Raw genomic sequence first — 15,257 nt, forward strand, 5'->3', positions numbered from 1 at the left:
GGGTTATCTTTATGGGAACTAATCGTGTGTAGCCGATCACACCGCTAACACTGGAGTGCCATCCAATGGCATTTTTACCGTATTTTCCATTAAAAATTATTTAAACGAAACGAACATAATGAAATGAAACAGAGTGATAAGATCGTCCGGGTGCACGCAGTAGAAGGCAAAGAAAGACGAGGGACCCACAGATGTATAGTTACGGTGTACATGCACCAGGAGCATCCTACTCCCCCCCGCAATAGGTTGCAAAAGGCGCGAAACAGTTGATCACATGAGTCTGATGGTGCGCTCTGCGCACCCTGGAGTATATTAGACATCTCCAGCGCGGTTCGCGCTTTCTCCCTCGCGCAAAACTCGCATTTCGTCGAGTTCTCTTACCTTCCCGCTTCATTCACTTCACGTTTCCTCTGCAGCTCCCCTCTCTGCTCTCCGGCGAAGTTCCAGAGCTCTTCTCTCGCTGCTCTGAGTAGCTCAGCCGGACTGCGGAGAGCTCCCCGTGACTGCATTGTTGAAATCCTCCGGTAGCTTTGATCGGACGAGCACCGGTGAGTTCACTTCATCTTACGTGCCTCGGTTTCTCTTTCGAGCTTTTTCATGCATGATCGGTTCCTTTCCATTGTGAATCCTCGCTCCTCATCTTGGATTTCTCTTACTTGTGTTTTCATCGGGTGATTGGCAGGTAGCATGTCGCTTCCTAGCTGATTCGTCTATGTTTTGGGAGAATTTCAGGGCCATTCGCAGATACTCTGAAGAAGAGCTCCCGTACCAAGCCGTAGTTGCTACCTCACTACTGCATCAGTTCTTCGACCTGAACTCGAGCCAGGATTTCAGAGAGTTTTGGATCTAGTAAGTAATTGATGATTCTAACGTGATGTTAAGTCTAGACATGCAGCTACCTTGTTATAGCTGTTTAGGTCTATTTCTGACTACCTTCTCAGCTCTACATTACTGAATCACGTGAAATTTTAAAGCTAAATCGCTATAGTTTTTGTTCGTTCGTTAAATTCTGTTTTGCTGCTCGTTCTGCTAAATTGAATCTGGATTTTGTTTCCGCCAATCACTTGTCTGCTTAGGAAACTTTCAATATGAATCGGGTTTATCTGCTGCATATGTGGGTTGAGCATCCTACTGCTTAGCTACCTTGCTGAGTACTCATCCACTGCAAAATATAAGAGGCATGATTAGATGATAAAGAATCTTGATCATTACAGTAGACTGGCCATCATACATCTTTTCTGCTGCATAAGCTTATACAGGCAAGTCAAAACTCGCCAGTTATGCATTTAATTATGTGCTTCAGATCCTAGTTGAAATGGGTCCTCACCTCATTGTTGAAGCAGCTCTAATATAACATTTCTTGTTTCTGGGTCTAAGGTGAACATAGAGGTTTTTCATTCCAAGAATCAGACAACTACTCTTTAGCTTTGAATGTCATCGCTTACTTCAATATATGTGGAATCTGGAAATTTCAAATTTCTTAAAAACATTTTTCTTTTTGCTTGTTATATGAACAATAATATAGTTTTACAGCACTATGACTTTGCTCTTTAAAGATTCTCTTATCCACCCACATTAAAGAGATATATAATTGAATAGATATAAAAGTGCTCTGCAAAATGAAGCAATAATGTAACCATTTTATTAATCTGTTATGTATTTGTACAAGTATTTACGCTTCCATATGTATTCACGTAACAGGATCAGATGAGTCAGGTTCAAAGTTTTGGCAGTAACTGCCATCCACTTAGTCAATCAAGAAAGATTTCAATTGGAATTATGGTTGAATCATCAGCCCAGAGGAGACCGGGGTCCACAAAGGAACACGATATTGCTTCACCAACTGTACCAGTGACAAATTGTCGCCTGAAAGATTCCACAGAAGGTGCCCAAGTTACCACGAAAGAGAAGCAAACTGAACCTCTAGAGCAGGGATCCCCATGGATCAGGACAAGATCGAATCATGAACAGTCAACAACGTCAGGAACTGCTTCTCATGCCAAAGTAATTGGAACTAGAATGAATGCTGGAGGGATGCATGATGAACACAATAGATTCAAGGCTGGACCCTCGGACCACTCAGCTAAGTTCTTTCCCAAGCAGACCTCATTTTCACAGCCTGATAATAATTTCCTTAAAAAGACATCTGAAGGGATTGCGCATGCAAGGAAGGTAGAGAAATGTGCAAACACTCAAACGGGAGACAAATTTCCATCTACCACTGCCCAGGAACAGGATTCTAAGATTGGAGACAAGGATGAAAATACAGTGAACGGGACGAGTGAGACGTTACGGATGAAGCTCTGGGAATTACTGGGAACTGTTACTTCGCCCAACAAAGAGAAGCACAACACACCGACCCTTGAGGTTGATGGTGATTCTCTGCGATCTGAAGGAGGAGGAAAGCAGCCAGCTACTAGAACAGTCAAGCCTAGACAGAACTCAGATACTATTGAAACAGATACCGAGAGTCCTGATTGTGCAAACAAGAGGCCAGTAACAAGATCTCTGGCCCGGAAAAGAGCACCTAGTAAATTGAAGCAAGACAAACTTAAATGCGGACAGCCTTCTGCTTCCAGACAGAAACCAGGAGAAAGAAATATTTTCTCCTTTGAAGAAGGTTGGTATGTGGGTTTGAAGGATGCTGCCAATCTCAGCCCCTCAACTGGCAACAAGAGAAAGAGAACTCGGAGAAAGGGTCCTCAAATTGAGTCATGTAAAACTGCAGTTCAACGAAAGAAAAATGAGGAGAAGATTCAGCGACTAACTGATAAGAGGCAAAATCCTCTTACCGCTGACAAATCTTGTTCAGGTGGTTCTAGCAAGGAAAGTTCACGCCATGTTGAGTCTCATGTCAAAGGGAACAACATTTATCCAAGGAGACCTACAGCAGACAAAGACTCCCCAAAACAATTGACAAGCAAACCAGGTCAGCAGGTCGATATCAAGAGTCCAGCATTGCCTGATTATGAGGACCTGCAAGAACACATCGTGAATTCATCCTTAGAAAATGCTGTGGATCCACAGTTCAATGCAGAAAGCCTGCATACACAAAGAAAGAGTTTGGGAATCGATAATCATATAACTTCAATTCAGCCAATAAATAAGCATGGGATTGGGCACCTAACTGATAAGAGCAAAAATGCAACTCCTGCTGAGAAATCATGTTCACATGGTTCCAGTGGCTCCAATGCCAATGGGAGAAGCTTATGCAGCACACACTCTAATATTAAGAGGAATGATATCGACCCAAGGAGAGGTAACATAGAGAATGACTTCCTTGGGCATCCTGTGACACATAAGCCAGATCAGCAGGAAGATACCAATAGTCCAACATTGCCAGGACATCTGAGCCAGAGAGGAGAAGGCATCGGTAGTCCTACTTTGCCAGGACAGCAGAGCCGAATAGGTGAAGATATCGGTAGTCCTACATTGCCAGAAAAACACAGCCAGCGAGGATATAATAGCAATCCATCCTTTAAATATTTTTTGGACCCGCAAGATGGAGCAGAAAGTCCAACATTTGGGAAGAGATCACCCATTGCAAGTCATTCTCTTGGTTCACGCCATAAGGAAACCACAGTGCACCAGAAAGCAAATAATCCTGCAGAACCAAAATGCTTGTCTACTGAGGGAGGCATTTTCAGTTTTGGGATGTTTACTTCAAAATTATTTCCTAACAGAGTAAGTGTGTCGCCTGAAGCTTCTATATCTCAGTTGTATCTTATTCATCTTTATTCTGTTGCTTTTAAATGTGCAGTTCATCTCTGCAATCATGTACCTTTTCGAGGTTTGACTTCCTCTTTGAACTTCCAGAATGACGGAGATGAGCTTCAGCATTCTCCTCCTAGAAGCCCAATTCCCCCAACTCAGGAGAATGATGCAGAAAATACCTCTTCTGAGGACACAGGCTCAGAGAGCATTGAAGATGGTAACTCCACGAATTAGACCAGTTCACCTAACTATATAGTACAGGTTATGTGGAACTACTCAAATGATTTTGCACGTACGTAACAGAATTTCCTCGATCAATTCCTTATGGGACGTCTTCGGATATAGCTGATATTTATGCAAGGACATGCTCACTTGCAAATCTGTTTTCTTTTTTTGGCCCAAGCTTACTTGGCAATTGAGGATTGATTTTTTACGCTTGTTTCATCAATTAAGATAATTAGCATATTACGAGGATTAGTAGCAATAATTGACAGCATAAGGTTTGAAAATGACTTCGAGGAAGATAGTAATCCAAATTTCTTCAATCTTGCACCTATGACTTGGTTTCCGTCGATTTTTTAACCCTGCTCCTGCTTTATGTGGACTGGTGATTCACCTCTCCTACTTCTTTCATATGAAGTGGACCTCTTCAAGTAATTATTTTTTTGAGATAAGACTTAATACAACAAAGCAAGCACAATTGATATGTTTCATATGCCTTTTGCTGACTGCACCATATCTTGTCCTTCTCCTCCATCTCCTCTTTCCTCCTAGAGTTCTTCTTTAATGACAAGCACAGAAATTCCAAAATATTTTAAGCAGGTCCAGGAGCTGAGACATTCTCTCCCGAAATTGGTACTGATGAGAAACCTAGGTTCATGCTTCACAGAACTAAGAGGCTCGGCAGCTTTGAGGACCTTCAGTATCAAGAACGCATTCCAGCCCGAGTATCTCCAAAAGGCATTGCTTTTATGACGGCAACTCTCGTTTTATTCTCAGCCACGTACCTTTTTTTCCTCCCTCTTTTTAACTAGATAATACTCTCTTACTGAAATATACTGTCTCCAGTTACCAGAGAAAATAATTCAATGCAAGAACCGGAAGAACAGAATGTTGGGGAGAAGGAGGAGGAGGAGGAGGAGGTGGAGGACGGAATGACGAGGTCTTTTACTGTCCCAATAAGATAAAAAAAAATGTAGATAATACACCTTAACTTCCTATTGTTATTCTCCATAACAGTTATTGACTTCATACAACCTACCAATGCTACAGGGCTATAGCGATGCTTGCTTTGGCTCTAGAGAAGCTAAAAAGCAAAGTGAAGCTACTGACTAGTAAAAAGTCCTCTATAATCTTGACATCTGTGGCTGAGCGGATCCATGCACAGCTGCACAATGTGGAGTCCCAGATCCAGACAGACACGTGAGTATATGAAAGGGATGACTTTAACTAAATTAATCGAATTCTATAACCTGACATTTATTCTTGACCATCCTTCAGGTGTAAGTTGACAAGCCTCAGCAAACAAAAGAGAAAACGACTGGAAACAGAATTTCAAGGTAAGAAGCTATTTGAAAGTTTATATGAGGCACAACTTTATAATGGCTTTCTAGTTGTCAACTTCTGTATGAATGAATATCCTATTCTTGTAAATGCAGAGCAAGAAGAACAACTTAAAATGATTCATGGGAACTTTAAGAAAGAAGTTGGTCGGCTTCTAGAGGATTGCAAAGGCACGATTGAAGGGCTCGAAGACAACCATACTGAGCTAAAGGGAATTGTGGAGAAGCAAAGTATGGGTTCTCTCGGTCTTTTTCAGTTAAATTAATGTGATGCATGAATGGTCCTGTTAACATAAAACATGGACCTAATATATATATACTGATGGAATTTATATGCTTAACTTATTACTTTAAATAACATCCAGTCTCAGGAGAATATGGAAGTACATTTTTCAATAATATCCAATGTAAAGATTTTCTTCAGGAGAATATGGAAGTAATTCGTTTTTTCGTTTTGTTCTCTTTAATTGATGGTTCATAGACCTGTCTCTTCTGTTCATTTACTTATGGAGTAGATCTCCTCATCTAAGATATTTTTAAATTGACCTGATCTGAGATATCTTCAAACCAAAAACAGTTCATTAGCTTTGCTGTCAAAAGTAACAATTATAATGGAAAACTTGCCACCTTGACTGCATTGACTCCTCGATAAACAAGCATGGTGAAGCCACAGCAAGTTTCATGAGCATCTGTACGTAATTTTGCATCTTAAACGCTAGATCTTACAGTTTTGTTTCTGTTTTGTGCTACTAGAAGCCTCGCACAGGAAGCTTCTTATACAAGTACAAGAAGCGGTTAAGACCCAACTCCACGATGCTGAGAAAAGAATCACAGCAATCAATCAGGCAAGTCGTGATATAAATACAACGTTGTCATTTTCATTTGCCGGTGAATGCCACGGCTTGATTAATAGAATTTTGCAAACTCATTCAAATTTTCTTGCCTGGTTATAACCTATGCATCAGACTTCATTCTTTTAATTTTCTGGTGGCTGAACCTTGTATTTTATGGGTTAATCTTGATATCATAAGAATTGCTCCCCTCAGTGCCTGATATAAAATTCCTATCATATATTCCTCCAAATGAGTATTTAAAGATTTAAGCTGTATAATTATATCGTTTTCTTAACAACTAGCGGACATGTAGATTCTTTTGAGTTTTGAGGTTAGAAGGATAATACATCTTCATCAGTAATACTACCAGCTTATATGACTAAAGTGGCACGCATCATATTATTATTCTTCTCTTGTTTGCTCGTCTTGCAGTCGGCGAGAGAGCAGATGCTGCAACTGAAACTCGTGATAGCCGAATGTCTGGAAGGAGGAATTCTATCTTGACGTTTATCTCTGCCACCGGATGAGCACGGCCCCAATTTCATTCTCAGGACAGGCTTTCAGATTCTCCACTAAGAGCACAGGCTAAACTCGCCTCGTATCATTCACTCAACAGAAGATTTTTCTGTTAAGCGCTGCATATTTTCGATATTTGCATTTTATTGTACTTAATAGGGAAATTATAGACAATGAGCATCGGCATAACTCTCGGCAGAGAATATTGCCTCATTTGATTTCTAGAGGTGTTTGAGGATCATAGAGGCTCTCACCCAATATAGTGTAGAAACTGACGAATTCAAGTTCTCGAGCATATATGTATTGTGCGAGTGCGTATGAAAGTACCCTGTGGACCTTTCAAGTGTAGAGCATGTGAAACATAAAGAGAGCGGCCACGTCTCAAGAGTCGAGAACAGTCCTAAGTCCTCGCAGCAAATCTTGTTCATCTACTCTCCGATGATCCATATCCCGGTAGAGATCCCATCAAGATTGCTAAATCGGGCCTTAGCTCTCCAAGCCTCATTTCTTCGAAGAGGCTCCACAGATCGAACAATTCTCCTCTATCCACAGCCCAAGAGATTACGCAACCTCACCATGCTGGTCGGAGCCTTCTTGGGCACTTATTGAGGTATCAAATGAATAGGCATCTCGTGTAGTTTCCGCCTAGTGGGGTTGTCTAAGCGTCCGCAATTGTCAAGATGAACATTATCCATCAGTTTCTCATGACTGCGGCCTTGCAGGCGACCAATCGAGTCAACTTTCTTTTGGCAGGAAAGCCACATAAAAACCTGGGCTGCATTGGACCTCATACTGGGCCGGGCTAAGACTGAGTCAGGCTATCTGGGCCCACCCACCGGCAAGAAAGGTAAGGCCCAATATCACAACTGCCCTGAGTGCAGTCCTCATGGGATGAGGAAGTCTTTTTCTGTGAGCAATGTATACTCATTTCATCTTTCTTTTTTTTTTTTTGGGGGGGGGGGGGGTGGTGGTGTTGGTGGAGAGGGTGAAAATTCATTAAAAGAAGAGAAGTGTATTCTCAACCCGAACTTCTTATGGATTTCATCCTAAGGCCAGCTAGAAAGTGGGCACAACGAATTTACACAGTACTGTGTAGCTTGATCGAGTCAGTCATACATAAACATACATATGCATCTAATTATATTCTCATGTATAGCAAAGCGCTCTGCAAACCGATCCACTCATGGAGCGGTAACAAAATAGGCACGAATGTTGTGATTATGACACTTAAACGAAGTAGCTTTTGGACCCATGTCATCGAAGGTCCGGTGTTCCTGATGTATGCTTTTCTTATATCAATCTGGTGTTGTGACGATTATGATCATCAGGGACTTCATTAACTTCCAAGATGAAGGGGAGGGAATTGAAATTGATGGGGCAGTATGTGTATGATGAAAGTCGACCGTCATCTTTAACTACTTGCAGAAAAAAGGAGAAGATGTAATAATGCAATTTACTTAACCTGCAATGTTCATCAACTTTGGACAAACGGATTTTACGTAATTAACCAATTAATTAATATTTATTGTCTGATCTCTCTCTCTCTCTCTCTCTCTATCTATATATATATATATGTAAGCTGCGGTGAGAGGTTTTAAAGATGACTCAATGCCCCTAATCGTTCTCTCTCATTTTAATTATTAAAGCCATCTTGCGATAAAACAGTCCCCTTCGTCCCGCTCCTTTAACTTTAATTGATCTTACGTGATTGTTGGTGTGTAGCTATTATTATATTATTATTACTTCTAATATAATTTTTTATTATGAATGAGGCCTATATGCCTAGCTCAAGAAAATTAAGAATCTAATTTAATTAATAAATGGATATTATATTAGTCTTTTCATGAAAATCAAATATGATACCTCTTAGTTTATTAAGCAAGAGCATTTGCGGCTGCACCAAAGCAAAAATCTCTAGATCAGCATGTTTCACTTTTTAACATTTGATTATTTACTGAACTCAATCCCAACGGTATGCAATATATATGGCATTTGCATGTGCTTATGTAAACACAATGTGCCCATTAAGTGGGGATTACATTAATTACAATTTGACGTGTTGAGATTGGCCCCTTCCCAAGTGCCCACAAATGCTTTCTTTTTCTTAGCAACGTGGCTTGGTACTAGCGGTACAAATGGCACGACGCTCGATCTCCTTAAATAAGATTTCGGATTCAAGTATTGTGAATGAATAAAATTCACTATAAGAGAATTTTATTCCTTAATGGACATATTCAGTTCACCTAAATTAGTCGGGGGCCTATAGGACTTTCGAATATCATTATGCATACCAAAAAGAAGGCTTTCTTTTCTTTTCTTTTATTTAAATGTACACCGTCATTATATCTGAAAGTCCAATAAGCAATAATTAATTAAATTCGAGTCAAATCAACCCACTAAAAAAAATCTTTTAATCATGATTTTTCATCATTCGCAATACTCAAACCCTCCAAATCTTATTTAAATATTCCCAATCACTTCGATCATCAATTTTCTCCATAAAGGCTTTTTCCTTGATGGATTTTCTCCATGAAAGCTCTTTCCTTGCCGGGAACAGCAGCATGTGTTCGCTTTCTTCATATATAATAAGAAAATCATGCATGACCCTTTATATATATTATGATCATCGACACGATAATTTGTTCCAGGACACTATATCACCATAAACATTGATAGGCTCTTCCTTTAGATTATGTCGACGATTATAAACAGCCATATGTACATTACAATTTCGTTCCTCATCTAAAATTAGCTTGAGCAGCTTATATTTGATATCATATATATGTTAGAATCTCCTTATTAGATGATATGAATGGCAAAGTTTTAGTGAATAAAATGCAGTTGACATATGTATATTGTTACAAACGAACTAATTAAGGGGGGAAGGGAGGCTCCTTATCATTAGAAGCAATAAAATGTCTAATCCATTAATTACGATAATAATTATTTCTATTATTATTATTATTATTATCATCATCATCATCATCATCATCATCATCATCATCACCCCTTTTCTAGATGGGCAGTGATTGTCGATCTTTCTTGTCAATGGGTTGTCATCCTCTCTCTCTCTTTATGTGGATATAGAAAATAAAGGTTTCCACAAAAAGATAATGAAAATGTGCTTCGCAGAGTACGAACATTCGATACAGTTAGTATGCGTTGATATTACAAATAGCCGTTGTATATATTTTATATTATTTTATACAGATCATTAGATAACAAGACTACTATACTGTCAATGAAATAAATTAATATTATTTTTTAAAGAATTTGCATAATGTTCTAGTTTGAATAATGTGATGGGTTAATAAATATCAACCATGTACTAAATGAAAGCGCTTAGTTATTGTCAAGAGTATGTGAAGGGTCGGATCATGAGGAGTTGAGATTCGAAGATTGGAGCAATAATCTTCATCCTTACTTTCCGATTTGCAATTATATATTATATATAGATGGGCCTTCGAGCATACTTCATTTTAATCGATTAGTTAGGGATGCTTTATAGTGAAACTGCAAAAATAATAATTCCTTTGCAGTTTGTGTTCCAAGACATCGAGACTAAGATGATGCTTTGCTCTAAATTTTCTATGGCATTTTTTTATGCGTAAATCCTGATATTTAGAAGACCAATTAAGTCTCGACTAATCTAGTCAAATTGGGTCTGCTCACTAAGGGGTAAATCTCTCACAGCGTGAATTTTCTGCATTCATGAGAACTCGAACCCGAAACATTATTTAAGCGGAACGAACGCCGAACCGAATCAAGCCACGTTGGTTTTCAAATGGCATTTTGATCGGAGAATCTCTTACAATTAATATATTAACCGCTTGAATGCTTTATTTCTTTTTGTCTTAATTTCTATTTCTTTCATCCACTCAATCCCCAAATGTCCTATCAATCACTCATCAGTTCAGGGTTAATAACTTCAAGTAAGATCGGTTAATGAAACAGTTACTTAATAAATAAACAGATTCAGATGCCAAATTCCCATCAATGTTTTTGATGACAGAAATTGAATACAAATTTTTGCTCGGATTGTCATGAAAAAATCTTAAACGATTCGTGATGCCGATAGAGAAGTGGCCAAATTCATTAGAAAGGCAAATCGTGGCCATACTAATTGAAGATCTCATGATGTGATGGCAATTATTGGAATTAATATCAACCCCGATTGAAAACGTCTGAGAACTGTGCCTCAACGAAATGGAACGTTGTATATACTATTATCTCGTACCTAAATGAAACAAAATTCGTGGTTGCAAATAAGAACATATTTGCAATATAGGCAAAAATGCTAGATCTACATGCATCCCCATTCGATATTTTCCTCAACCCCACCCCCCTTCTCTCTTAATTTGTTGCTTCATTATAAGAATTTTGATAATCTTGTAGCTCTGCCTCTCAGTCCCGTTTAGTCACTGAAGGGGGAAAAAAAAAAGAGTTGATTGAAACTCAACACAAAGAGATCTTATATCCAATTCAATTTTCAATAATAAAAATAAATTATATTATACTATATAAAAGTCGAGACGGACTACGATAACATACCATGACTCGCTTTTTTAAAACCCTCAAATGGCGGTTAAATATTTTTGTCGATCACTTTGATATTTTAATTCTTAATTGGATGTTCATGCATGCATCTGCTCATATACTTGTCTCTTACGGATGGAGGTTCGTCTATTTATTTTTGGGAACCAAGAAAATGATTTAATGCAAAATAATTGAACCCAAGAAATTAGGCGGGTGGGTGCTTGAAGGAAGCCTCCTCCGAAACCCCACCCAGTCGTGTGGATAGCGATGCCATTGCCCCCCATTGTCGTACGGTACATTGATAATTCTCCATCGCGTAGCATATTTATTCAATTATTATTTCCATATGTTGAATAATTTATCTATTTTAATAAGAATTCAAAATTCACAGTATAAATTTTATTTTCTTTCTTCTTCTTTTTTTTCCCTTGTTTTTTTTTTTTTTTTTTTTGCAGAAAGGATAAACAAAAACAGAAACAAAAACAAATAAATGAAGGCTAGGCCCCCTCTCTGAACCGTCACCATCTTTATAAATTTTTTGCTACTTTCATTTTCAACCCGATACAGACCTTGACCGCATCCATCCATCCATCCATCCATCCAGGCAATATTTACTAACATAACATATCCTCCCGCCCGCAATTCGCAATTCGATTGTTACAATGCACTCCTTTCGGTTTTAATACAACGCACTCCTTTGACTCCTTAAAGATGACACAATTTCCGAATATAATAAGCAGTGCACTAGGAATGAACTGGCAAAAGAATTATATGCTCGATTCTATAAATAAATAAATAAAAAAAATAGACCATGATATCATGTCTGTCTACAGAAAAAATAATATGAGCTTTCAATTTTCTTCTGCAGAAAATGCATTTTAATTCTGTCAGTCGTCGTAGAGATCGGGAATTTCATCTATACCGTGTCAAAAATCTTCTAAAGCATGCGTCTTTCTTGTTGTATATTCCAAAATTTTAAAATGGCAAATTCTTGACATCCCGTTTTGATTTTGCAATCAAGTTTTTAAAGAGGTTAGCTGTACATTTCCTACCGGTTGCTGATCCTGGCGATAGCAATTATTATAATTTAGTAAAAAATAAAAGACAGGGTAATCAAAAGAATTTTCTATTAATTCCTCCGACAACTGAAATAATATGATATAATAATTAACGCCCGAAAATCAGTTTCAGTGAATGAAGGGAGGTTGCACACCTTTTGCCATAAATGGGCCAGGAACCTTCTTCCCACTAATTATTGGGCCGACTGCTGAGAACTGCCCGATCAATCGCAAGTCGCCACGCATCTGGCCCCGCTATCGGAGACATGACGTCGGAGCCGAAGTAGTTCATGGCCCCTCCGAAATTTGGGGTGCATAAAATCGAATATCATATATTCTGGATACATCGCACAATAATATTATACTATAATCAGATAATGATCGGATGATGTTGATAAATCTCAACACATTGCATGCACAAATAGATTATGATAACTAGTTGGGTACACGAAGTTTCGGGCTAGATAGGGTGAATATTAATTTTCTATTTATTTTAAATTTTAATGTTTATGATGAAGAGAGGGAGGGTGGACCAATGAAATTAAGTTCGAGAGCAGCATCTTCGGGCAATCATTTAATCAGTCACGGCTATCAACATGAATTGACTAAAAGTGGACGTATTAATAATAATGACTTTATTTTGTGTATCCCAAAAGGAGAAAAATCTGTTTTTATTGCCAATATATATACTTTTCTGGGATTTTCCTCGGATTTTTATGTTTCGTTTCGTCGACATTAGATTACTTGTTGAAATTACACCATAATAATACCTTCACTCTTCCTAGAATTCTGTGGATTTGTGTCTTTATTAAATCCAAATTACGTACCACGATGCTATACAATATAGATCGATTGCACTGCGCCTTTGGTGAACTTTTCGGTAAATGTCACCAATGCAAGGATATCATTTAATTCCAACATACCACGATACTGTTCCAACACGTTTTCATCACTTCTTTCATTTTGTGGGCGCGCTCATATTAACATTAAAATTTTGTAACTTCAAAGATCTATAAACATAACATATTGTTAGATATTGCTTCCGGTGTCCTGACTCGTCGCTCACAGTATAGTTATTCATATTGGCCACATCATCGGTCATGGCATCCTCTCGTAAGTATAGACTATTTCGATATCAAGATAAACTTCAGCCAGCTAGCCCGATTTGTGAAGCGAATATGATGTCTTTTCGAAGATTGTACTAGAAATAGTACTCGTATTTAACGAACCATTTCTTGACTATATGAAACGAATATCATCTCGATATCATTACGAGTGTCAATAATTCAATTACTAAAAGAAAATAGAGGGTGTAATGTAATTAATAATGACTTAGCTTTCACTTGTACCCCCTTCAATCATAATCAAGCGTCCCATCGATTAGATCACATTCGTTTTATCTTCAAAAACGATAATGAAAAAAAAGTAAAAATCGGGTTTTGGGGATTCTAATTAAGTCAAACAAGAAAAAGGAAAAGGCTCTGAAAGCCATCTTTCTTTTTCCCACTATTCATGATCATCGGCCACCATTATTTGTGCAGATAAATATAAATATTAAAATATTTGCTCAAGTGTGTGTTCACCATTCAAGGGGTAGCAAATTTTCACTAATAGTTAATTAATTACTTTTGCCACAAGCAATTTAAAAATTAATAAAGTTCCTTGATGGAACAGTAATATTAATGGCAGACAGAAGTCCACACAACCATCAACTGATAAATTAATTCGTCGATCGAAATGGAAATGGTGGGAAACAACTTAAAGGGTTGATTTTGTATTAAAAAGGGGTTATGCCGACAATCACTGTTCACGTGATGTCATGTTAATTTTCTATAATATAATATAATTATTTATTCTTTTTTGCCCCTTTAATTATTATTTCTTCCTCAAGTTGCATTAGCAAGATAATAATTAATAATTTGATAGAACAAGTTTAGTGTGCACTATTCATGCTAACTTATATTGTCTTAGGGCATAATCATGTCAGATAAGACATGACAGGATAAATTTTAGCAACTATCAATATATTGATTTGATTTCACCAATGAAATTCACATGATATTCGGTTCATTTTTAAATTGAAATTTCTGAAGATAAATTTTTTTGTGTTACAATTATAAAATTGAAATTTCCACAAATAATTTGCACGATCTTGGATATATATTCGAACTATTCTCATGGAATTCTCCCTTTCGTGTAATGAGAGCTTTCGACACAAAAGTTTTGGATAAAGTCTCAACTCGTGACCAATCGTCTCTTTGAGTCTCCCCATTAATATATATCTATTTTTTTCAAAATTTTCATGATTAGTTTTTTTAAAATTTTCATAATATATTTATTGGATATTTTTAATAGATTATTTATTTCATATATTTTGTTAATATAAAATTCATAAATGTTACAATATCAACATTTTCGTTACAAAGACAATATAAATATAAAATAAAAATACCCGTGTAACGCACGACTTATACGACTAGTTTAATTATGATTTGCCATGCTTCTATGATTTATTTGCCCATGGAGGGAGGGGATTTTAGCTCATAAATTGCATAATCAAACTCTAATTTCTTTTTCAGTGTGCATCTTGGTATTCGAAAATTTTAAAAGCTCCGACTAATTTAATTCGAGTGGCAAACTCTAATTTTCTGGATTTATGGGAAAAAGAAATTAGATAATTTTGTGAATTTGTGAAAAGGAAATTGGGGGGAAGAGGAAAGGGAGCGGAAAAGGAGGGGTGGAAGGGGAAAAGGAGAAAAGGAGAAGATTTGATACATTGCATGGCGACCACAACAATCAGAGTACGGCCCGGCCCACCAGAGTACTCATTATTGGGGCCCAGAAAGTGGTGGACAGGATCCGAAGGCCCACCACAATTTCTCTTTTGTGAAATTGTGTGTAAATGTGACGGGCCCCCTGATTCCGTGGGGGAATTCTTGCCTGAAACGAATCGCACGCATTCAATCATACGGTCCAACATGATCAACGGTTGTGATTAATAAGTTGATTTCGTAACTCGTTCACTCCTCAATCCTCAA

The 15,257-nt window shown here is 37.7% G+C and overlaps 1 protein-coding gene across 3 annotated transcripts; it reads left to right on the top strand.

The window, feature by feature from the left end:
- Positions 1-328: 328 nt before the first annotated feature.
- On the top strand, positions 329-6,973 carry LOC116195566 (meiosis-specific protein ASY3). Of its 3 annotated transcripts, none has more exons than XM_031524827.1 (11): positions 329-548; positions 683-849; positions 1,702-3,684; positions 3,817-3,931; positions 4,534-4,674; positions 4,783-4,876; positions 4,987-5,136; positions 5,215-5,273; positions 5,373-5,507; positions 6,030-6,121; positions 6,542-6,973. In XM_031524827.1, the coding sequence occupies exons 3-11, from the start codon at positions 1,708-1,710 to the stop codon at positions 6,611-6,613; spliced, it is 2,835 nt and encodes a 944-aa protein (XP_031380687.1). In that variant the 5' UTR covers positions 329-548; positions 683-849; positions 1,702-1,707; the 3' UTR covers positions 6,614-6,973. The 3 variants fall into 3 exon arrangements, with proteins under 3 accessions (XP_031380687.1, XP_031380688.1, XP_031380689.1); XM_031524828.1 differs by having other exon boundaries at positions 733-849; XM_031524829.1 differs by having other exon boundaries at positions 330-548; positions 4,537-4,674.
- Positions 6,974-15,257: the final 8,284 nt, after the last annotated feature.

This window comes from Punica granatum, chromosome 2, assembly GCF_007655135.1.
Source record: "Punica granatum isolate Tunisia-2019 chromosome 2, ASM765513v2, whole genome shotgun sequence".
Classification (NCBI taxonomy): domain Eukaryota; kingdom Viridiplantae; phylum Streptophyta; class Magnoliopsida; order Myrtales; family Lythraceae; genus Punica; species Punica granatum.